Genomic DNA, 25208 nt, shown 5'->3' on the forward strand with positions numbered 1-25208 from the left:
AGAAAATGGCTCCTTCTCCACTACTGCAGCTTCAGTAGACAGGGGCCTGCCACTGCCATTTCCCTTCTCCATTCACTTTAGGAAATTTAACACCAGCATCAGTAGAGCACAAGGACCAACCTTTACTGGGTCTTGCAAGGCTAGAAGGAAAAGGAAGGTTTCTTGCATCCTCTCCTTCCTTCTTGAAATTCCACACAGGGCTAAGCCCAATTCAATCTTTTAATTGTCTTATGGTAAGGAGTGGTTTATTGTTCTCCTAAACACACAGGTTCAAATCACACACCACTTCATTTTCTCGAGATCAGTAAACCGCTGTCCATCTTGTGGTTTTTTTGGGATGAAACCTTAGAAACTGAGGTCTGGGTTAAATATCCAATGACTTTTCTTTTGTTTGTTTCTTGTAAAAATAACCATTTGTCTTGGTGTCCTTGGCCAAAATGCCCCCTTCCATGCTATGGCACAGGCGGGCTATCCCTTTCCAATTCACAGCTGGGTGCGTTTCAGTGTGGGACCATATCAACAGACTTTGTAATGTGCTTTGGGATCAAAAGTGCTAGGTAACTGTAAAATATTATTAAAACCAAGCTCATTAACAGCAGAATAAAACAGATTATGTTTTTAGCTCCTTTTCCTCTTACCTTTGTTTTACTGTCAAAACAGGTGAATCCCAAGGCAAAGTCAACTGTGAAACACAGAGTTACTCCTTGCCAGCTGCACATATATGTTTTAGACTGGAAAAAATATTAATGTTGAGAATACAGTTTTATTATCATTGTTCTTTTTATCCAATAACAGTACATCTTATTTTCTGTTTGTGACAAGGCACCAAGCCCGTTACACTAGGAGAGAATTACAGCAGTCTATTGATTAAAAAAAAATCTGTAAAAATAATATATATTTACAACATAGTATCAGAGATCTTAGGCTGTTTTTTTTGTTGTTTTTTTTAAACAGCTTTTTAGAACCTGGCCAGATCTGACTTATAACTGTCCACTACAAAATAAAAAACTAAACAATCCAAACTAAAAAGAACCATTTGTAAAATCCTCTGAGAGAGATTTTGGAAGACTACTTAGAACTAACTCAAAAGGCTAAATCGATTATATAATAATTGGTTCTCACTCGGTTTCTAACAAACTTTGTGTACATAATCAAATCACTGGCGACTGTCTAACTATGAGATCAGTATCTGTCTGCTTCACCTCTCTGTCTACTTTAACCTTTGCAAATAGTCTGTTTGATTTTGCAAGATTTCTTTAAAGCCTTGTAAAACTACAGTAAGGTACCACCACAGTACCAGTGGTCATTATTAAACCAATTAACTAGCACTGCTCTCTTGTCAGCCGCTGAAATATGAATGTTAATTCTTTGACCTCTTTTAGGTTAAAAAGATTAAACTTATGGTTTAACTTGAGGTTAAACTTAACTTGCGGTTAAACTTATGAAAGCGCTTTACAATTAAAAGTCTATTAACATTTAAATTTACCTCTATCCACATCTCTAATAGCATCGGTATTGCAGTTCCTAACCAAAATACACAGTGTGCACATTTAACATATATTTATGTCTTCATGTAAACTAGATTCAGAATGTAAAGACAGGCAGTCTTCAGCACTCCTGGCTATAAATTTAAAAAGGGGCTGGAAGGTTTTCACATTGACATCAACAGCAAAAATCCCACTGACTTCACTTATAGAGCTACTGAGCCTCATTCACGATCCCCACACCCTTGATTTACAGAACACTTTCCAAAATGTTTAATATAGCCTCTTGATTTACTAAAAGCCTGAGTTTTCCCAAGGGAACAATACCTTGTCCTCATATTAATGTCTCATAAGTAGCAATGTCATCTCATCTTTAGAGATTTGTTTATTTAAAATTTTATGTCTGGATAATCTTTTTGAAATGCCAGATCTCAAAAAAGAGGTTCTAACAAATGAATGGTTTGTAGGAAATTGATAAATTAATAAAACTCCAGGTAGAAAGTTGATCCTTTTGGTATTATTTAAAAAAGTAGTAAAGCTTGAGATGTTGAAAAATAGACATTTTGACATTCTTGAACTTTAGCATTTACTGCTTTTGAAGGTTCTCATTCTAATATTTTAAAAAATCTTATTGTTATGATCAAAATACAAATTTTTGTCAAACTTAGTGATAGTCTAACATAAAAGGAACTTCAACTGAGTTACAACATTGACATTTTATATAGCTACATTTTTTAATGGTTGCAGAATTGATGTAATTTATCTATCAGCACTAGAACTGGTTGAGTAATGGGAAAAAAGACTTGTGAATAAGCAGTTTGATTTGCTGCTGTTTGTGGATCATACTATTGGCAAGAATATTAGTGACTGCCATTAAATTATTAATATGTTTATGAGTCTCCAGTATTTCACATATTTATTATAAAACGTCATGAATTGTTATTCACCATTTGTTCTACATTATTCTTCTACTGAAAAGATTCTACTGAATTCACCCCTTCTTGTCAACTGATGAGAATAGGCCATTTCCACCTTAATTGAATTGGCCTCGTTAGCACTGACCCCTCACTAGCAAGGCAACTCCCATCTTTTCATGTGCTGTAATATATATACTGCTTACTGTATTTTTCACTCCATGCATCTGATGAAGTGGGTTTTAGCCCACAAAAGCATATGCCCAAATAAATGTGTTAGTCTTTAAGGTGCCACAAGGACTCCTCGTTGTTTTTGCTGAAAAAATTCTGTCATCCAGGGCCTGATTCAGCAAAGAACTTAAACATTTGCATATCCTTATGGACATGTTTTTTTAAATCAGGAAGCCGGAAAAACAGCAGATACCTAACCAATCACAAGGCCACAGATAGTAAATACTAAAAGTGAGCAGTTCACAAAGAATTAGCCTGAAATATCTGGTGAATATTGAATAGTTATGCAACTAACAGAACTGGTTTGCAAATGACCTGAAAACTAAAATACAAAACAAAACGACAACATTTTTCAGTTTGATAAATACATCACCATAAACCTAATCAGGAGCAATCTTCATTAGGGACATGACAGTCTTTTTCCAGAAAACATCTTTCAACAAAAATACTTTGGGTTTAGCTATATCTATTAGGGGAGAAAGTTGATGTTTAACCTGAAAGGCGACATATTGCAAATGCTCACTGACTTAGAATCTGAAAATCTTAAAAGGCCTTAGCTTGGAGGTTATCAAACACTTTCATGATGTGGATCACATATTAATAGAGATCATCCAGAGGACCACCTCCTCTCCCATTCACCAAAGCACAGACTACCATCCCTGTCCAGTCATGACTGTGACAACAACCTTCCTTTGTGTTTGTGATTGCACAACATCCCTCTGGATGACTACAGCAATCACTGACATGGAAATTTAATATTAGGCACCCATTTAGTCTACTTTTAGTTGTCTTTTAATGTCTTTTACTGAAATCAATAGAAATTAGAAGCCTAAACACCTCTGTGGATCTGGGCCTATGTCTCTAGCCAGCTCTTGGCAGGTCCTGAGCAGTATTCCACAGACCACAGTTTGAGAACTCCTAATTAAGATTGTTGACATAGGAGAAAAGAATAGTATCACAGGTGTCACTGTACCTTTAACGGGAAAGAGACCAGTACACCTGTGACTTGTCAGCTCACTCCAATTGGACTTAAAGGAGGGCACCTGGCTTTTGGACGGGAGAGAGCCCTGGTGAGCTGCCTGAAAACACTGACAGAGAAACAGAGAAGGTCAGGTAAGAGCTGCCTCAGGAGGTAAAGGAGAGACCAGGGTGGGAGGGGGGAGAAGTAGGAGGAGAACCAGCAGCAGCAGCCAGCTGGTGCAGAGAGCCACTGGGAAGAGCAAAAGGTTAATGGTGAGGACAGGCCAGTGCTGGGGAACCCTTGCCAAGTTAAAGGAAAGCTCATGCAGGGGCCCTGATGAAGAAGGGGATGAAGCAGGTTAATGCTGATGGTGAATCTCAGGAGGAGGGTTAGGACTCACAGGCAGGGAGGCCTGGCTGAATGGGACATCTGATTTGGGGCAATGGGAGAAGTCTCGAAGGAGAGAAGTGGGTCTTGTAACTCTCAATTTGATGGCCTGGAGAGTGAGACCTTGCTCAAGGCACTGGGACAGAACGATCAATGACTCTGGTGGGTGATCTAGAAATGGTCACATTTAAAAGGGATTGAAGAGCTGCTGTGTTATAATCTTGTTTTACTTTCGGGATTTGAAAGAAACTGTTTTTACTATGAGGGATCTGTGGACTATGGCACTTTATAAATAAAAGAGTTTGAATTTGCCACCGAGAGACAATATTCCTTTGTATGGGTGAATTCCAAAGGGAAGCAAAGGTAGTTGTTTGTCATGCCCCAGCCTGCTTTAGGAGGGTGCTCCAGTAAGGCTCCACCTTGTAACACATAGGTTATAGTTAAAATATCTTCCTTGCTTATATGAAATAAAATTTGGGAACTGGATTCTGACACCTGCCTATTAGATGGAACTCAGGGCATATATGTGTAAGTTAATGCAATTTTTCTCTTGGCCCAAAGTAAATTATTTCAACATTTTTCATTAAAAACAAATTTCAGACACTCCAGAATATTTTAATATTGTGTTTTCCTCAACACAAACCTTCTGTGGAATTGATACAAGGTCTTACTCAGGATTCTGTAAAACATTTCAAAGCAACTTTTCAAATATGCCTACTTGATGACAAATCTATGCTAAAACTGGCCTTTTATGATCCTTATTCATGTTGATGCCACACTTCTTGCTAAAATTAACACACATGAAATCTTTTCTGTATGTCTGTTTGAAGTACCCGCTGAAATGCTAATGAACAGGAGCTACAGTCGTTATTTCCAATAGCTAGAGAACATCAGCATGTATTTTCAATAACTGTTAATATGAAAATACTAAGATGCTGAAGTTACATCTAGTTAAGGTGGCTCATGTCTATATTTCACAAATACAACACATTAAAAGATTAAGGTTGCAAAATCAAGCACTCAAATGGTAGGAAATGCCAGAATTAAGGTTGACTGCAAAACCTTAATTCTGTCACCTTGTGCATATGCATTATGATGCTGTCTTTAATGACATGTTCACTATATCAGGGTGACTTGCCTGTGGGCTGGAGAGCCTGGGTCTAAGCCAGCCCTGACTACAAGAGGGGCTGAGAGAGTCAAGTGATTTAATATTGGGGGAAAAAAGCAGGAAACTGCAGGGTTGTGGCCAGAGAGAAAGCATGGAAGCAGGGCCAGAGGACTGGAAATTGATGGTTTCAAGTAGAGTTTATTATTTTGGACATTATGTTTGATTATTCTGTGATGAAGGAATCTGACTATTTTTAGTGTTAAACTATCCTCAGAAATGGTGCTGTAAGCCATAGGCGCTGACTCCGTGGGTGCTCCGAGGCTGGAGCACCCACGGGGAAAAATTAGCGGGTGCTCTGCACCCACTGGCAGCCAAGCTCCCCACTCCTCACCCCTCCTTCTCCCCCATCACCCTCCCCCTCCCTCTCGGGGCTTCCTGCCCCACCACCCCGCCGCCTAACAGCTGTTTGGTGGCGTTTACGACTTTCCAGGAGGGAGGAGAAGAAGTAGCGAAGCGGCACGCTCAGGGGAGGAGGTGGCGAAGGGGCAGGGCAGGGGCAGGGACTTGGGGGAAAGGGGTGAAATGGGGTGGGGCGAGGGCAGGACCGGGGCAGGGGGTGGGGGTCGAACACCCATTGGGCAGAGAGGAAGTCGGCGCCTATGCTGTAAACCACAAGAAAGACTTTCTGGACTACTTTAGGGGCCTGTGGGAGGGAGATAGTAAGGGCAGGGTGCCTCTAAAAGCAACCCATCATCATGAAGTGGTGCTCCATAAGCAGCCACACCTTGCAGCCACTACAATGACATACTATTTTTTCCCACAGGACCAAAAATTCAGTGCACAGGATTAACCTGCTCAGGGAATAAATCCAGGTTGTGTTGGTAAGGAAGCTGTTACCTGTAGAACCACTACCTCATTTGTTGCAGAAGTTGGAAGATGTGTAGTAAAGGACGCAGGAGAATTTAGGAAGAGAAAGGATGGTCCCACGGTTAGGGCATTTGAATGCTTCCCTAGAGAACTGGATTCTATCCCTGCCCCTGCCATAGAATTCCTGTGTGATGCTAGTCAAATTGCTTAAATTCAGCATTTCACAAGTGGTCACTAATTTTGCATTCCTCATTTTCTGGAAGACTGACTTCAAGCCCTGTGACCTGACTTCCACTGAGCACTCAAAGCTACCACAGAAATCAATGGGAGCTGTGTTTTGAACATAAAAAGTACTCTGGAAAATCATGTGCTAGGATACCCAAAATTAGAGATACTTTTGAAAGAGAAATGATATAAGGGTGAGGAAGAGGGATAACAAATGGTCTACATGTAAAGTGGAACAGGTGCAGAGAAGAGCTACGAGGATAATCAGAAGACTGGAGGGCCTATCTTATGAGAGGAGACCAGAAGAGCGTGGCTTGTTTAGTCAAGCAAAAAGAAGGGTTAGAGGGGATAAGATTGCTCTCTATAAATACATTAATCGGGTGAATACCAGGGAGGGTGAAGAGCTATTTAAATTAAATGGCAGATGAAATTTAATGTTGATAAATGGAAAGTAATGCACATTGGAAAGCATAATTCCAAATATACATATAAAATGATGGGGTCTAAATTAGCTGTTACCACACAAGAAAGAGATCTTGGAGTCATTGTGGATAGTTCTCTGAAAACATCCACTCAGTGTGCAGCGGCAGTCAAAAAAGTGAACAAAATGCTGGGAATAATTAAGAAAGGGACAGTTAATAGGACAAAAAATATCATGTTGTCTTTATATGAATCCATGGTATGCCCACATCTTGAATACTGTGTGTAAATGTGGTCACCCCATCTCAAAAAAGAGATATTGGAATTGGAAAAGGTTCAGAAAAGGACAACAACAATGATTAGGGTTATGGAATGGCTTAACAACTGTCATAAATATAAAGGGAAGGGTAAACACCTTTAAATCCCTCCTGGCGAGAGGAAAAACCCTTTCACCTGTAAAGGGTTAAGAAGCTAAGATAACCTCGCTGGCACCTGACCAAAATGACCAATGAGGAGACAAGATATTTTCAAACCTGGAGGAGGGGGGGAACAAAGGGTCCTCTCTGTCTGTGTGATGTTTTTGCCGGGACCAGAGCAGGAATGCAGGTCAGAACTCCTGTAAAGAGTTAGTAAGCAATCTAGTTAGATACGCGTTAGATTCTGTTTTGTTTGAATGGCTGATAAAATAAGTTGTGCTGAATGGGGTGTATATTCCTGTTTTTGTGTCTTTTTGTAAATTAAGGTTTTGCCTAGAGGGATTCTCTATGTTTTGAATCTGATTACCCTGTAAGGTATTTACAATCCTGATATTACAGAGGTAATTCTTTTACTTTTTCTTCAATTAAAATTCTTCTTTTAAGAACCTGATTACTTTTTCATTGTTCTTAAGATCCAAGGGTTTGGGTCCGTGTTCACCTGTGCAAATTGGTGAGGATTTTTATCAAGACTTCCCCAGGAAAGAGGGTGTAGGGCTTGGGGGAATATTTTTGGGGGGGAGATGTTTCCAAGTGGGCACTTCCCCTGTTATTTTTGTTAGACACTTTGGTGGTGGCAGCATAAAGGTCCAAGGACAAAAGGTAAAAGTTTATACCTTGGGGAAGTTTTAACCTAAGGTGGTAAGAATAAGCTTAGGGGGTCTTTCATGCAGGTCCCCACATCTGTACCCTAGAGTTCAGAGTGGGAAAGGAACCTTGAGAACAACACTGGAACTTTTCAGCTTGGAAAAGAGATGGCTAAGGGGAGATATGATTGTGGTCTATAAAATCATGACTGGTGTAGAGAAAGTAGATAAGGAAGTGTTGTTTACTATTTCTCTTAACACAAGAACTAGGGGTCACCAAATGAAATTGTTAGGATAAAGATATTCAGGCCTGTCTGCAAAGGCCTGTACTTTAAGAATTTAGGTGTATTCTTATCACTTGGCTAGTTCTAGAGGTATAAAAGAAGAATCAAGATCACTGTCTGTTGGTGTAAGGGCCTTCTCTTACTGTGACAGTCTGAGGCCCTGTTCTTAGGCTAAGGCCTTTGGCTAAGCAGCAGAGGCAGCCATAAGCTAGGAAGCGAACAGTCACATCCTCACATTCCAAACTAGTCATATTGAAATAAGGTGCTATTGGGCTGTTAGGCACTATCAGGACAGGATTGTATTCTGGTCGGCACCGCCGACTGGGCCGTTAAAATTCCGTTTGGTGATGATGGGGAGATAAGGCAGGCTAGTCCCCACCTGTGCTGGCATGGCACTGCGCCCTAGAAGCCAAGGCTCTCAGGTGGCACCGAGCATTCTCTCTCTTCGGTACTTGGCTGGCTGGTTCTAGCTCACATGCTCAGGGTCTAAAGTGATCACAATATCTGGCATTGGAAAGAAATTTTTCCCTGGCTCAGATTGGCTTTGACCTTGGGTTTTTTTTCACTTTCCTTTGCAGCATGTGGGTGCTAGTCACTTGTCAGGATTATCTGAGTATATCACACTTAATCATTTCCCTGCCACTGCGGGGGCTTCCAGACACTGGTGCACCTCAGTCCCTATTCTCTGCCTGTGGCACATAATAGTCTAGTCTCCGGTGGGCTGTAATACTTTAGTCTAATTTCAGTTGGGTTTACTGTGCTGGGTGGTGGTGGTGGGCTGTGATAAATAGGAGGTCAGACTAGATGATCTGGTGGTCCCTTCTGGCCTTAAATTTTAATGACTCTACATATACTTTTCTCTTGCAGGTTCAGACTCTTAGTGCAGCACTTCATACCATCCGGCCAGACTGCCTCTTCTCAATGTAAAAATCATGGGGGACAAAACTGAGCCTTAATTAGAAAGTGTGATCAAAGAGCCCTTGACATTTTTCCAGGGAAACTTGCAGAAAACTCAGCCCAGCTGGCAAACACACTGAGAATATGTATAGAGAGCAGGATAAAAGGGAAGGGAACTGAACTAACAAAACTCATATTAATGCTGTTTCAGGAAGTCTGGGATGCTGTCAACAATGCAGAGCTGTCAAGGTTCCTCCCCCACTCTGAACGCTAGAGTACAGATGTGGGGACCTGCATGAAAACCTCCTAAGCTTATCTTTACCAGCTTAGGTCAAAAAGTTCCCCAAGGTATAAAATATTCCACCCTTTGTCCTTGGATTGGCCGCTACCACCACCAAACAAATACTGGTTACTGGGGAAGAGCTATTTGGAAACGTCTTTCCCCCCAAATACTTCACAAAACCTTGCACCCCACTTCCTGGACAAGGTTTGGTAAAAAGCCTCACCATTTGCCTAGGTGACTACAGACCCAGACCCTTGGATCTTAAGAACAATGAACAATCCTCCCAACACTTGCACCCCCCCCCCTTTCCTGGGAAATGTTGGATAAAAAGCCTCACCAATTTGCATAGGTGACCACAGACCCAAACCCTTGGATCTGAGAACAATGAAAAAGCATTCAGTTTTCTTACAAGAAGACTTTTAATAGAAATAGGAGTAAATAGAAGTAAAGAAATCCCCTCTGTAAAATCAGGATAGTAGATACCTTACAGGGTAATTAGATTCAAAACATAGAGAATCCCTCTAGGCAAAACCTTAAGTTACAAAAAAGATACACAGACAGAAATAGTTATTCTATTCAGCACAATTCTTTTCTCAGCCATTTAAAGAAATCATAATCTAACACATACCTAGCTAGATTACTTACTAAAAGTTCTAAGACTCCATTCCTGGTCTATCCCCGGCAGAAAACCAGCATATAGACAGACACACAGACCCTTTGTTTCTCTCCCTCCTCCCAGCTTTTGAAAGTATCTTGTCTCCTCACTGGTCATTTTGGTCAGGTGCCAGCGAGGTTACCTTTAGCTTCTTAACCCTTTACAGATGAGAGGAGTTTTCCTCTGGCCAGGAGGGATTTTAAAGGGGTTTACCCTTCCCTTTATATTTATGACAAGAGCGCAAGCTGGACTTCAGGAGACCCAGAACTGGACAGATGCATTGGGAATCCTCTCTAGTCCACTGTGGCATGAACATTTAGATTACGTGGTTACATGATCACAAATTGTATGACAAGTTCTATCCTAGAACTTTCTTTTTTTTTTCTTTTGGAATTATAAATAACTAGAAACAGTCCTTGACAATCTAAAGTTTTAGTGATTGTGTAAGTACTAATTCCTGCAATAGTTTAACAATATCTTAGTGATGACTGACTAATTTTCAATAGATAAAAGCATACAGTTTAAAATGTAGCTTGTTAGGATTGGTTTCAGAGTAACAGCCGTGTTAGTCTGTATTCGCAAAAAGAAAAGGAGTACTTGTGGCACCTTAGAGACTAACTAATTTATCTGAGCATAAGCTTTTGTGAGCTACAGCTCACTTCATCGGATACATACTGTGGAAAGTGTAGAAGATCATTTTATACACACAAAGCATGAAAAAATACCTCCCCCCATCCCACTCTCCTGCTGGTAATAGCTTATCTAAAGTGATCACTCTCCTTACAATGTGTATGATAATCAAGTTGGACCATTTCCAGCACAAATCCAGGTTTTCTCTCCCCCCCCACAAACCCACTATCCTGGAGAGTGGAAATCCAGGAGAGTGGGTTTGTGTGGGGGGGGGGGGAGGGAGGGGGGGAGAGAAAACCTGGATTTGTGCTGGAAATGGCCCAACTTGATTATCATACACATTGTAAGGAGAGTGATCACTTTAGATAAGCTATTACCAGCAGGAGAGTGGGGTGGGGGGAGGTATTTTTTTATGCTTTGTGTGTATAAAAAGATCTTCTACATGTTCCACAGTATGCATCCGATGAAGTGAGCTGTAGCTCACGAAAGCTTATGCTCAAATAAATTGGTTAGTCTCTAAGGTGCCACAAGTACTCCTTTTCTTGTTAGGATTAGGAGTTTTTCTCAGCTCCCCTTCTGCTCAACACCTACAGATCCAGAATGTTTTACAAAATATTATTTAAAATCTATATTTACTAATTATGTTTGCCAGTTTGGAGGTAACATGCAGAATAATAGCTGAGCATGCAGGATTTAGACTGAAGAAGAAAATGTAATTTATTAAGAACAGTTCCAGACAGCATCAGAGATTTCACCGTATTTCATACTCTAACGTATCTTTTGTAAAATAAAATATCCCATGAACGAAATGAGATTCAGTGACACTGCTCATGTAAGAATGAAAAATACATTGAGAAAAGTGTGATTGTATAGATTCATTTTAATAGAGTTGACCTGAAGTACTCTATTTAGTGCTCTGGTTACCAATGCCTTATCAAGCATGTTATTTCCACATATCAGCTGAATACACGGGCAGGGATAGCTCAGTGGTTTGAGCATTGGCCTGCTAAACCCAGGGTTGTGAGTTCAATCCTTTGAGGGGGCCATTTAGTGATCTAGGCCAAAAATTGGGGATTGGTCCTGCTTTGAGCAGGGGGTTGGACTAGATGACCTCCTGAGATCCCTTCCAACCCTGATATTCTATGAACACTGGCTCAGGTTTGGTTAATTCTTATACTTGCATGTGTGTGCGGGGCAGAGGGGAGGACTACCACTGATATTTTTTGTGGCATTGATTCATATGTAATATATTTATTCATTCTGGGCACAGCTTCATTTTGTATAATTCAACAGCAGGAATCTTACTTTTTAGTGCTTTTGATGAGCCAAAATACAACATAAAAATATTGTACCTGCATTCATCATTCTAAACTAATACGAATTTTACACCAACCATATTTTGTAAATGTACTTTTTAGAATAACCATTAAAAAGTGGACAATATTATAATTCATAAAACAAAATGAATTTACACCTCTGAAGCATTTCCTCCGTAAATTCACAAGCAACTCTATACAAAGTTTTTTGTATTTCTGTATTGAACTGGATTTTGCTTGTACATCACAAATATTTTTGGACTCTAATTTTCAGTATATTCATCTTTTGCACAAGTCCATACATATTTACAGCACTATATAACAATTAATGAAAAATAACAGCAAGAATTGATGCACTGCTACCAAAAATAGCAATGTTGCATACAAATCTAGTTTTTTCTTTTTAATAGACATGTATAGTGCTAAAAATCTTAATTTTAATTGTTTGTGCTTAACATTATTTGTATGAAGCATATTTTTTCACGAGACAATCACTAAATGCACAATCACTGAAAAACAAGCAAACAAAGACTTCATGACAACACAATTTTTATTTGCTCAATTAAAAAAAGTATCTCCTTGATACATAGGAAAATGGCCATTATAAACTTATTCTGGTGATTTATGTCCTATAAAAATTAGTGAGCCTTGCAAGCCACAAAGAACAACATTTAGCACTTTACAGTTCTGAAACATCGAGCAAACATTAACCGAGGGCCAAAAAGTACTGCTATTAAAGTCACTGGCAAACATTGCAGTTTGTCTGGCACTTCTTAAAAATCCCCCAAAATGGACTTTATCCGCAACGTTAAAATAAAAGAGGAATTGAAGATTTTAAATGGAACATTCAGAACCTTCTCTTGAAAAATATCTCTTATACAAGCCTAGCAGATGTATGCTTTCCCACAATAGTACAGGTAACGGAAGGGCTGAAGTGAAATAAGTTAATGAAATAGATACAACAATTTAGCAAAGGCCCTAATTCAGCAAAGAACTGAGCAAGTGAAGAACTTTATGAATGTAAGGAATAAGGTAGAACTCAATGGGACTACATGCAGGTGTAAAGCGACTTGTGTGCCATTCTCTGCTAAATTGGGTACTAACAATATCGCTTAACTTGCATAAATTATAATTTTATTTCAGAGAAATTAATTACTTATCCCAAATCTAATCACAAGGTCAAGGCCGATAGTTTGAACGGAGGATATTTGTATAGAGTAACACTGACACTTATATATGTCCCAATCAGTGAGACATTTATACCAGTTTCACATCACACTTAATAAATTATTTTTATTATTCTTATTTTTAAAGCAAGCTCATCTGAAGTACAGAAAAAATGGGAGGAAGAGCTGACAAGCATTGCTAGTACAGTAGCCAAGTGAGTGTTCTGTGCCAACGGTAAGGACCAATTCGGTAGAACTGGAAGAAGGTTTTGGCCACAGAGTCTTATCGCTAATAGGGCACTGAAAGGTTTTTGCAGCTGAAAATACTTAAATAAAGAGAACATATAAAAATGTTATTTTCTTATTTTGTTCATTTGTTTGCCAGAATACACACGCGGCAGGGTTTTCCAAAGCATTCAGGCCTCACCAAACTCTGCTCCCACTGGAATTATTATCCCAGCCATACAAGAAGAAAGACAAGATGCAAAGGATGTGGGCAAATTAGAATGCAACTTTATCAATTCATCTGGGAAATACCTGCCAATAAATCGTACAGTGCAGATCTGTTCTTTCCTTAATCTTTTCCACCTACCTGGGAAGGACTGCCATCAGCCCCCCACCCTGATATTACCCCTTGTGGAGGCCTTAACACCCTCCCCTGATATGAGGACTAAGAGGGGGGCATGAAAGGAGAGCTGTCTTTCTGTTGTACCAGATGTAGGAACCCCAGCCCCGCTTTGTCATCTTTCTTAGGGGCCACCTTCCCTTAAGTCCTCTTCCGGTACTGGACATCTGCCACAAGGCAACAGCAGCAATTATTTGTGCTGCCTCCTCTCTGCCCTCAAACAGTTAATTATTCCCTCCCAAACATCAGTGATAAATATATTCACTCCCCACTTGGACATGTGTTCCCTATCTTTCCTTTCCAAGGTGACCATGGGCCAGTCCAATTCTGACTCAGGTGATGACCCGAAAGGATGGGGGGAGGCTTAAAGGAGGGATAACCCTTTTTCTTCCCACTGGCCAGACAAAAAGCCCCTGCATTCAAGGCTGAGGGGAGTGCAATAGTAAAACTCCTGTTTACTGAGGAACAGAGTTAGGCCATGTCAAGGTTTCTTCCCCACTCTGAACTCTAGGGTACAGATGTGAGGACCTGCATGAAAAAACCCCTAAGCTTATTTGTACCAGCTTAGGTTAAAACTTCCCCAATGTACAAACTATTTTTCCTTTTGTCCTTGGACTTTATTGCTGCCACCACCAAGCGTCTAACAAATATAACCGAGAAAGAGCCCACTTGGAAACGTATTTCCCCCCAAAATCCCCCAAGCCCTACACCCCCTTTCCTGGGAAAGGCTTGATAAAAATCCTCACCAATTTGCATAGTTGAACACAGACCCAAACCATTGGATCTTAAGAACAAGGAAAAAGCAATCAGGTTCTTAAAAGAAGAATTTTAATTGAAGAAAAAGTAAAAGAATCACCTCTGGTGGTAAATTTACTGATGATAAATACCTTACAGGGTAATCAGATTCAAAACATAGAAAATCCCTCTGGGTAAAACCTTAAGTTACAAAAAGACACAAAAACAGGAATATACATTCCATTCAGCACAACTTATTTTATCAGCCATTTAAATAAAACAGAATCTAACACATAGAATCATAGACTATCAGGGTTGGAAGGGACCTCAGGAGGTCATCTAGTCCAACCCCCTGCTCAAAGCAGGACCAATCCCCAATTTTTGCCCCAGATCCCTAAATGGCCCCCTCAAGGATTGAACTCACAACCCTGGGTTTAGCAGGCCAATGCTCAAACCACTGAGCTATCCCTCCCCCCAAATATCTAACTAAACTGCTAATTAACCCTTTACAGGAGTTCTGACCTCCATTCCTGCTCTGGTCCCGGCTAAAGCAACACACAGAAAGAGAGAACCCTTTGTTCCCCCCATCCTCCAGGTTTGAAAGTATCTTGTCTCCTCATTGGTCATTTTGGTCAGGTGCCAGTGAGGTTATCTTTAGCTTCTTAACCCTTTAACGGTGAAAGGGTTTTTCCTCTCACCAGGAGGGATTTAAAGGTGGTTAGCCTTCCCTTTATATTTATGACAGGCCAATACTGTGTTTGAAGACCCCATACTTAGAATATAACAACTCTGAGAAGGAGGAGGCAGCCCTCTGTGGAGATAGAGGTGGTTAGGGACTATTTAGAAAAGCTGGACGTGCACAAGTCCATGGGGCCGGACGAGTTGCATCCGAGAGTGCTGAAGGAATTGGCGGCTGTGATTGCAGAGCCATTGGCCATTATCTTTGAAAACTCGTGGCGAACCGGGGAAGTCCCGGATGACTGGAAAAAGGCTAATGTAGTGCCAATCTTTAAAAAGGGGAAGAAGGAGGATCCTGGGAACTACAGGCCAGTCAGCCTCACCTCAGTCCCTGGAAAAATCATGGAGCAGGTCCTCAAAGAATCAATCCTGATGCACTTGCATGAGAGGAAAGTGATCAGGAACAGCCAGCATGGATTCACCAAGGGAAGGTCATGCCTGACTAATCTAATCGCCTTTTATGATGAGATTACTGGTTCTGTGGATGAAGGGAAAGCAGTGGATGTATTGTTTCTTGACTTTAGCAAAGCTTTTGACACGGTCTCCCACAGTATTCTTGTCAGCAAGTTAAGGAAGTATGGGCTGGATGAATGCACTATAAGGTGGGTAGAAAGCTGGCTAGATTGTCGGGCTCAACGGGTAGTGATCAATGGCTCCATGTCTAGTTGGCAGCCGGTATCAAGTGGAGTGCCCCAAGGGTCGGTCCTGGGGCCGGTTTTGTTCAATATCTTCATAAATGATCTGGAGGATGGTGTGGATTGCACTCTCAGCAAATTTGCGGACGATACTAAACTGGGAGGAGTGGTAGATACGCTGGAGGGGAGGGATAGGATACAGAAGGACCTAGACAAATTGAAGGATTGGGCCAAAAGAAATCTGATGAGGTTCAATAAGGATAAGTGCAGGGTCCTGCACTTATGACGGAAGAATCCAATGCACCGCTACAGATTAGGGACCGAATGGCTAGGCAGCAGTTCTGCGGAAAAGGACCTAGGGGTGACAGTGGACGAGAAGCTGGATATGAGTCAGCAGTGTGCCCTTGTTGCCAAGAAGGCCAATGGTATTTTGGGATGTATAAGTAGGGGCATAGCGAGCAGATCGAGGGACGTGATCGTTCCCCTCTATTCGACATTGGTGAGGCCTCATCTGGAGTACTGTGTCCAGTTTTGGGCCCCACACTACAAGAAGGATGTGGATAAATTGGAGAGAGTCCAGCGAAGGGCAACAAAAATGATTAGGGGTCTAGAACACATGACTTATGAGGAGAGGCTGAGGGAGCTGGGATTGTTTAGCCTGCAGAAGAGAAGAATGAGGGGGGATTTGATAGCTGCTTTCAACTACCTGAAAGGGGGTTCCAAAGAGGATGGCTCTAGACTGTTCTCAATGGTAGCAGATAACAGAACGAGGAGTAATGGTCTCAAGTTTCAGTGGGGGAGGTTTAGATTGGATATTAGGAAAAACTTTTTCACTAAGAGGGTGGTGAAACACTGGAATGCGTTACCTAGGGAGGTGGTAGAATCTCCTTCCTTAGAGGTTTTTAAGGTCAGGCTTGACAAAGCCCTGGCTGGGATCATTTAACTGGGAATTGGTCCTGCTTCGAGCAGGGGGTTGGACTAGATGACCTTCAGGGGTCCCTTCCAACCCTGATATTCTATGATTCTATGATTCTATGAAGAGAAGAGTATACATTCGATATAAGGGACAAAGAAATATTACAGCACACTTGGTATAATATTGTGGGAGGGATCTAGAACTAAAGGCCTTAGATTTATAGAGACTGTAGAATCTTGCTCAGTAATATGTTTCCATATAAAAGCCCCAAAGAGATGCTTTTTTGTCTAGCTTGAAGCTTACAAGGGCTAGAATACAAAATACATGTATTTTTGACTTTTAATGCATCCTTTGGAATTTTTCTTATGTCAACATTTCTATTTTTCATATAATGCATTTTGAATAAGTCTGACTCCTTGCTAATCATAGATGTGACATAATGTTTTAAAAAATCTATTAAAAAGGATAACTAGATTGAAAGGCAACACGTGGTATTAATAAACAGTACATTAAGGACATTATTAATAAATATACTTTTCTTTCTCCATTCCACAGATGCAACCCACTTAAACCAGGTGGGTGCCCTAACCACACGACAACAGATTCATTTCCTGACCCCCCTCCCCACATCTATTTCAGTATTTATCCACAGTTGAACAGCTTAAACGAGAGAGTGAGAGAGCCCCATATCAGACTATCCTACAGCTCAGTGGTTAGAGCGCTCTCCTGAATGGTGGGAGACCCTTCTTCAAATCCTTTCTCCCTCTCTGCCAAAGGGGGATGGGAATTGAACTTGGGTCTCCCACACCCCAAGCACGTGCTCTAAGCACGAGACTAAAAGTTATAAGGTGAGCATCCCCTGTTTTGTGTTTAGTGAGACAGGAATCAAACTCATTTCAAGAAGCAGCTTAGGCATCTAAGCTGCTTGACTCCCAGTGGCTGCTTCCCATTTGTGGATCACTAGCAGAGATAGGGCAGCTATCTCAGAGAGGGGAGGGGCTTAACACCCCCCAACCCCTTCTCCTTGGCATCTCCCACTCGATAGCTTACGTGGGTCCCCACCTAGTGTGCTGGCTTCTGTGGATTACATTGTAAGGCGCCTCTCTCTCCCTATTAATTGTATAGGGAGCCTAAGCTTTTTTGAATTGCACTGTTGTTCTTGTGATTTTTCTAGATGCCTAAAAGTTAAACGCTGTGATGCTCAATGCCATGCAATGCCTAAGTCCAACCTGGAAAAATGCTGTTAAGAGAAAAATTAAAAGATACATGAGCTTTAAGACATTATACATTAAAAGCAACCTTGTTCTAAAGTGCAATACACATAGCAGAAAGGAGTTGTTCAGATTTCAATATCCCTGTAATTGACGTGGATGCAGCGGCAAAGTGAGGACAGACACATGCATGGAATTAAATGGCAGGCCACAACTTTTATTAAACTTGAACACAAGGCTACCCACTCATCACCTATACTGTCCTATACCAGGCATTTAATTTGTTCTAGTGAGGGAGTTACAGGGCTCCTTACCACATAACCCATTAACTGGCACCAGGATTAGAGGGCTCCTTACCACACACCCCATAAACGTAGGTGGTACTTGTCAGCCTACCCCTCAGGACTCAGCGCTCTCTGCTTCCTAGTACCCTCCACCTGCTGGGGGGGGGGGAAACACAATAGGGTGGGGACTTAGACCTGTGATGGACACAAGGTTTGACGTTGGCCCACAAAGGCCATAAGGTCTCACCCTATCACATTAGCCCAAGGACCATCCCCCAAATCACAGGTCTTTTAATCTGGGAAATGTTCATTTTCTTCTCTTAACTGCACTGGAAACTGGCTACAAGTTGCAACAAATAAACACCACCACCCCAGTTATGTACTATGCATGTTCCTACTTAACCCACTGTGGCTTGAAGGTGCTGTGAGGAAGGCAAAAAGCTCCCTGATTCTCTGCCAGTTGGCACACTGGAGAAAAAAATCCTTCCTGACCTCCTAAACAGGCGATCAGCCAGACCCGTGGCATCTGTCAGGTTGGATGCCCATTCCTAGTTCAGGTGGGTAGGGTGGGTGGAGGCTCCATATGGCCCCTGCACTGAGCTAAACCCTGGGAACTGGGGAATATGGCCATTCAGCACCCCCTCTCTCCCAGCTGGCCAATGGGTGCCAGAGTCTCCCAGGGGAGGAGCTACTATTGTCCCTTGGCAAATGTCTGCCATCCTTGCTACTGGGACTGTCCCCCTTTCACTACCAGCCCCATCAATTTCGCCCACCTGTTGCTGCAGGTGGATAGCATTTTGATTTAGATGTGATTATTGGGCCCAGGACTCCCTCTATATCAAGGATTTTTGCAATAGGGTCAATTAAATCTATGTCTATATGCAAGTATACAGCGCCTTCACTTAAAAAATTTGGCAATCCATCAGTCTGAGTACCAGAGTGTCATAGAAGTGCAAAATATCTTTTCCAAAGTCCTGGCCATGGTGCCTCTGTTCAGGATGACTGGATATCATTAAAGAAATGCTTTTTAAAAGTTTGTTCCATTTTGCATGAAATAATGAAATATTCATTGAAGCAGGGACTTGAACCCCGGTCTCCCCTCTCTGTGTGGAGCACATTCCAAGATGGTACAAATCAGTGTAACATCACTCTAGTCATTGGAACTGTATTGATTTACACCAGCTGAAGATCTGGCCTGTTTTAGATGTATCTGGATTGGATCACATCATGATATTTTCAGCTGTTTTATGAAGTAGCATGTGAGACAGACACACTATTATTTACCTGTCTTTATCCAGGAATTAGCAACAGCAGAAAGCATTAAGGGTGAAACCGAGGCCCACTGAAGTCAATGGGAGCTTTGCATTGATTTCAATAGTACCAGGATTTCACCTCAGCTGCTGAGTTGCCAGTTTAACAGGAGAGGAAGTCAGACTATGTGGGCCTTTCAAAAACTTTGTTCTGGTACAACCCAAAGACAGACTGGCCCTCACATAATGCAACAGCATTCCATATGATTGCAACAAACGGAACACACATACATGTGGATTTACCAGCTCTGTATTTAGCTGAATCACTATTATTTGGATTTTTGTAGCCAAGTAATTCTCACTGCCTAAGAGAATGCAAGAAAACAGAGCTGAGAGAATATGCATAGGGCAAATGTCTGAAGACTCAGATGGGAAATATCAGTGTGAGACTGATCTGCTCATTATATGGAATGATGCCTTTACTAAATTTCTGGGGAAAAGGGAAGTATAGATCTTTAAAAAAGATGGTTCTCAGGCACGCCACTGAATTCTAATCTGTGTTTTACCAGACTTCAAAGGTGCTTGGCTTTTTCAGATGGAACATTCCTAGAAAATATAATACAGAATGACAACCTTCTTTAGAGATTTTAAATCAGACAGACAACAGAATTTTACATTATAGCAGGGATAAAATTCTCTATGTATGCAATGTGAATAACTTCTAGAATCTGATTAGTTTCATTCCTAGTCAATTCTACAGAACTCTCCCATAACATAATAATAAAAATAGGTGCAGGCCAAAAGATTCAGATCTCGAGCCAAATATTTCCAAAGTTCAGAGGTGTTTGGATTTATGGTTCTGATTTGAACCACCTAGGATTTAAATAATTTGCTAATACTCATAGGATTGTATTCTGGTTTTATTAGCACTGTTACTGTCCTTCCACAGCACATTAGTGTGTTGCATTGTGAATAATGTGTTAAATGTCAACTTGTTTTCTATTTTACATGAAAAGAATAAAATGTATATATGCACAGCTAAATTATATCACATTTAGTAATATTTCATCATTTGTTTAATATCCTTTTCATATTAAGATCTTCTAGTCCTGTTTACAATGTAAAGAGGTACATAACCTGATGCTTATAATTTAGCACAGCATATTACTATCTGAATTATTCAAAGTTTTTGCAAACATATTTACAATTAATCCATAGGGTCCTCAAGGTTTTTCTGCTGTTCTTTGCACTAGATTCAAAATGAATCAGGCTTCAATGAAATATCTAAAAATGACCAGGTAAAGTGGAATTATTGTAAGATTTCTATATATAATGAAAACAATCTAAAATTTAATTGTGTAATTAAACTGGTGCTTCTGGTAACAAACTGATAATTATCTTTTAATGACCCTATAAATCTAACCTAATCTAATTGCTATTTAATATCTCACCTGAATTTATAGTAGGTTTTTGGTTTGTTTTTCAATGGAGTGTATTGAGTAAATTTTCAAAGTAGTTTACGATGCTCTTCCTGTTACTAAGAGGAGTTCTATGCATAATTCTGCTTCACGTAAAACTGCTTCAAATATAAAGATAATGATAATACTTGGCAACTTTATAGCACATTTTGTCCAACTATACATAACTTGCATTTTAAAGATATTCATTAAACTTCACAATACATCTGTAAATCAAGTATTGTTAACCCTATTTTTACTCATTTTCTTAGTTGATTTCTTCCGTACAAGGATTGGAGTACAATTGATTCATAGATTGTAAAACCAAAAGGGACCACTATGATAATCTAGTCAGCCCTCCTGCATGACATGGGCCACAGGTCTTCCCTGAATTAATTTCTGTTTGAACTAGAGAATATTTTATAGAAAAATAATCCAATTTTGATTTTAAAAAGGCAAGTGATAGAGAATCCACTAACACTTGGTAAATAGTTCCAATGGTTGATAACACAAACTTTTAAAAATGTGTGCCTTATTTCTACTGTAAAATCTCCGGCTTCTGCTTCCAACCATTGTATATTGTTGTATCTTTGTTGGCTAGATTAAGGAGCCCTCAATTATCAAATTTCTGTTTCTCATGTAGGTACTTAGGGCTAGATTCACAAGGGGGACTTAGGTGACTAAAGGGGCAGTTAGACACTTAAATCCTCAAATCTAATCTGTAGGCACCACTGGCATTCACAAAACCACACTTAGCTATTGCCAAAAGTCCCTCAGTACCTAAATTTCTGCCAGTGGGCATGTGTAAAGCTGCCTAAATCCTGACACCACAGAGCTGTTCAGCACCTAAATCCCAGTGAGATTCATAAACTAAGCATTTACCTGTTGGGCTTGAGCCAGTCTGTGTTCCCAGAACACACCTAATCCACACAAAAGAGGAGGAGGAGGGTCTTATACCCAGTATCCCAGTGGTTAGAGCACTCATGTGTAATGTGGGAGAGGCAGGTTCAAATACCCACTCTGTCTGATTTGAATCAGGGACTTGAACCTAAGTGTTCTGGGGTGGGTATCTCTCAATCCTTTTCAAGCTGTTCCATTGGGTATAAAATACATAGTCACTGTCAACACTGTCAACAGACACAATTAGTATGTAATTTATGTAACCAATCATAGCTACCCAATCCGGTTCAAATGTTGAATGTCAAGAATTGAATACTCCTGCAGAAAACTCTTTGCTGTTAATCCATAGACTAAAAATGTGTGCAAAAATTCATTGAATAAACAACAGATAAATACACAGAAGGAAATAGAGTTATGCAAACAGGTATTCATTCCATCAGAAGAAAGAGATGTTGAATTCATCATATTTGTATATTATTCATTATTTATTAGTTGCACACCTCTATTCATTATTTACATAGGTGAAGTGAAATACCACAAATTATTAAATATACTATTGTTGAAAAACTTTGTGTTCATAATTTGCAATATATATCAATAATAGGAAAAGAATTTCCTTTTTTTTCATGTTGGAAAATGCTGGAACATGCTTTTTACAGGTGAGATATTTCCCCTCCCTCAACTTGATACACTACACAAAAATACTGAGGTCAACAAATTAACCACCATTCTCAGGCTGACTGGCAAGGTTAATTCGTCTGATCTTCTGACTCATAGGATTATGTGACAACTGCCAACCTGTTGAGCTATAACATCAAAGAGACAAAAATTGTCTCGGAGCTTCTACCATTTGGACACTATATCATCATTAATAAAAATACAACAGAGAATGGCTAAAAATGTGACAGCCTTAATCAAGCTTTCTACATGCTCTCAGCTAGAGCCCAACATCAGACCTAACTTACTGTATGTAGTAACTTATAGCAAATAACATTTTTTGACCAAACAATATAAACTATTTATGAAATGAAGTTATCCAACAGCATCAGTACTGCAGGGAGCAGTTTCATTTGCTTCATGACTTTTTGCTACAGCTCTTATTGGATATAATATTTATATTGTATTTTCAAGAATCAACTCTATTACATTATTGTAAAAGTACAGAACAAGTATTTGCTGATGTAGCCGAGATATTTTTTGGAGGAAGCCAGCCTGGGAGAATGTGTCTACATAAAACAGAATGTTTGGAGTCCTACATTTCATCTTGCATACAAACCAAACGTTTCTGAAGTTCTAAAAAGTTAATTTCTCACCCTCACTCCTCCATAATTTCTCTCACCATGTGCATATACACCTACTGGTTCTTGCAGAATTTCCTACACAACTAGAAGCAGGAAGTAAAAGACTTGGATTTGGCATTTAATACTAAATTTTTGTGTTTGAAATTGTTGAACACCAAGCCTCTAGACAACTGAGAGAGAGAATATTTTCTCTTCCTATTCCTTACACTGACTTCAGGGATTCTCATGTACATGCTAATCGAAGGCTTTTGCCCAGACATTCTTTCAAAGTATCCTTTCTGTAAGATAACTCCCTCACTGTGGAACCCCAATATTCATGGGCTTCTGAACTTTTTTTTATCCTTCTGTTAGCATCAAACAGCAAGTGCAAATCATAATCCTAACCAATTCCAATTCAAGGGCAACCTCCTTTTGGTTGAATTGTCCTTGCCACTGTCTCACAAATTGGTGGTTTCCACCCATTCACTGAGATACACTCCCATACCCCCCATATCATGGATATATCTCCCTCTGTTCTCTCTTGATGTTACTAGATAGAGAGATGCAAAAATGCAATTCTGTCGTGATATTCAAAGACTTCTGTGCAGGTCACAAAACATTCAGTCATCCTATCCTACACTCAGCTGACAACCAGATAATTCTCTGTGAACAAGGCAGAGGGAGGAGGGGAAACGTAAGACAGGAGTACAGATAGAGAGACTAGGGAGTGCTGGTATTCCATCCTAGAGGATCAAGAAACAGTAAGGAGGTCTAGAAACAGCATCAAATTTAGATACAAAGCCAAATTTGAACATTTTGTGTTCATTATGGGCCCAGTATTGCTCTTCCTTGACCAATAAAGAAACCATAAAGACACTGTGATTTATTAATTTGAGCTTTGCTCATTAACAGTCTTGTAATTAAATCAGAGAGGGATTTGACAAACTCAAAACTCCATGTATGAATATTCCATAGATATGTGCTTAAGGGAAACTCATGAGGGTTCACTGAGTCCCTTGTTAAAATTCTGACTGGAGTTCACCCCATCCCTCTGCTTGGATAATGTTAATTCTTCTATGTCAAGGATGACTTACCCCTGTGGCTCCTGAAAATAGTTCTGAAGAGCAAATTTTTTATCTTTGGATTACAAGTGATAGGTATTTCAAGAAACTCCAGGTGAAAATGGCCCTATTGAGAGATAGGTCTGAAAGGACTAATACCCCACCTGGCCAAATTACCCCGCACTCTACTATTGATACTTACAATTTCAGCAAAGTACAATTATGTTCTCTTGCCAAGGGCTGTTTCCTCCTCTCCTTGGTTATGGTTATAGGACAGTGGTTGTTTTTCTTTGAGTTCACTGGATCCCACAGTGCCTGGCTCCTTCCTCTCTCTGCTGTCATATGCACCTTTTGAACATGGCCTTCTGACAGTCTAATTTTGTGTCCGTCTTTTAAAAAGAAATTAGCAACATACCACTTGTATTCCTGCTATCCTTAGCATGGCTACCACTGCCAGAAGAGATTTTTAAGAAGCATATATTGTTATCTTCTCCAGTTTCCAAAGCATTTTACAAATATCCCAATTACATTAAGATTTCCTCCGCACCACCATAATATTTCATGTGAAATGAAAAGAGAAGCTTCCCAGTAACCTTTGTTCTCGGCATTATAAACGCTTTACAGTTCTGCTCTTAAAACAAGAAGCTATCCTGGAGCTTAATGGAATGAATTAGCTCAGCTGGAGTAAGTAATTAATCAGAAATATGACTGAAAGGGTTCAGAATTCTACATGAACATGTCTTGGAATGCTTGTCTTAAAAGTTAACACACAATAGATCAGAAAGTAATTTTTCACAAACTGCCATTTTGACTTCCATGGCTTTATTCAAAATATTTCTGTGAGAATACAATTGCCAAAAAATAACTGAAATATGGATGTATTTATTGTAAAGATCAGGTTGCACGAAACGGCACCTGGAGTATTGTTTTACTGGTTTATAATACAACACTTCTGAGTCTTGCTGAAGAATCTGTACATTTTCTGTGCCGAGCCTGAGAGTGTTGGGAATTAAGGTTCTGAAAGGTGCATTTCTCCAGATAAGTCCATGAAAAAGAGGGCAAGTAGAAGCATATGGCAAGTCGACATCTAGGCTGACTATGGAGGAAGCATGGCTGACAAAAATTGAGAAGGAGCTTTCAGGGGGCTTCAGTATCGGAGGTATAAAACTATCAGAAAGTTGTAAAAAAATGTTTATAAAGTTGGAAAGGGAAGTATGTGTACAAGCTA

General features: G+C 40.2%; 1 protein-coding gene across 1 annotated transcript in view; it reads right to left on the reverse strand.

Moving 5' to 3' along the window:
• Positions 1–25208, reverse strand: part of SNTG2 (syntrophin gamma 2) — a 280115-nt gene that overhangs the window by 24391 nt on the left and 230516 nt on the right. Inside the window, exon 15 of the mRNA XM_077811468.1 lies at positions 639–731. Coding sequence (XP_077667594.1) covers positions 639–731 — 93 coding nt within the window. The remainder of the gene's footprint in view (positions 1–638; positions 732–25208) is intronic.

Source organism: Eretmochelys imbricata, chromosome 3 (assembly GCF_965152235.1).
Source record: "Eretmochelys imbricata isolate rEreImb1 chromosome 3, rEreImb1.hap1, whole genome shotgun sequence".
Classification (NCBI taxonomy): Eukaryota; Metazoa; Chordata; order Testudines; family Cheloniidae; genus Eretmochelys; species Eretmochelys imbricata.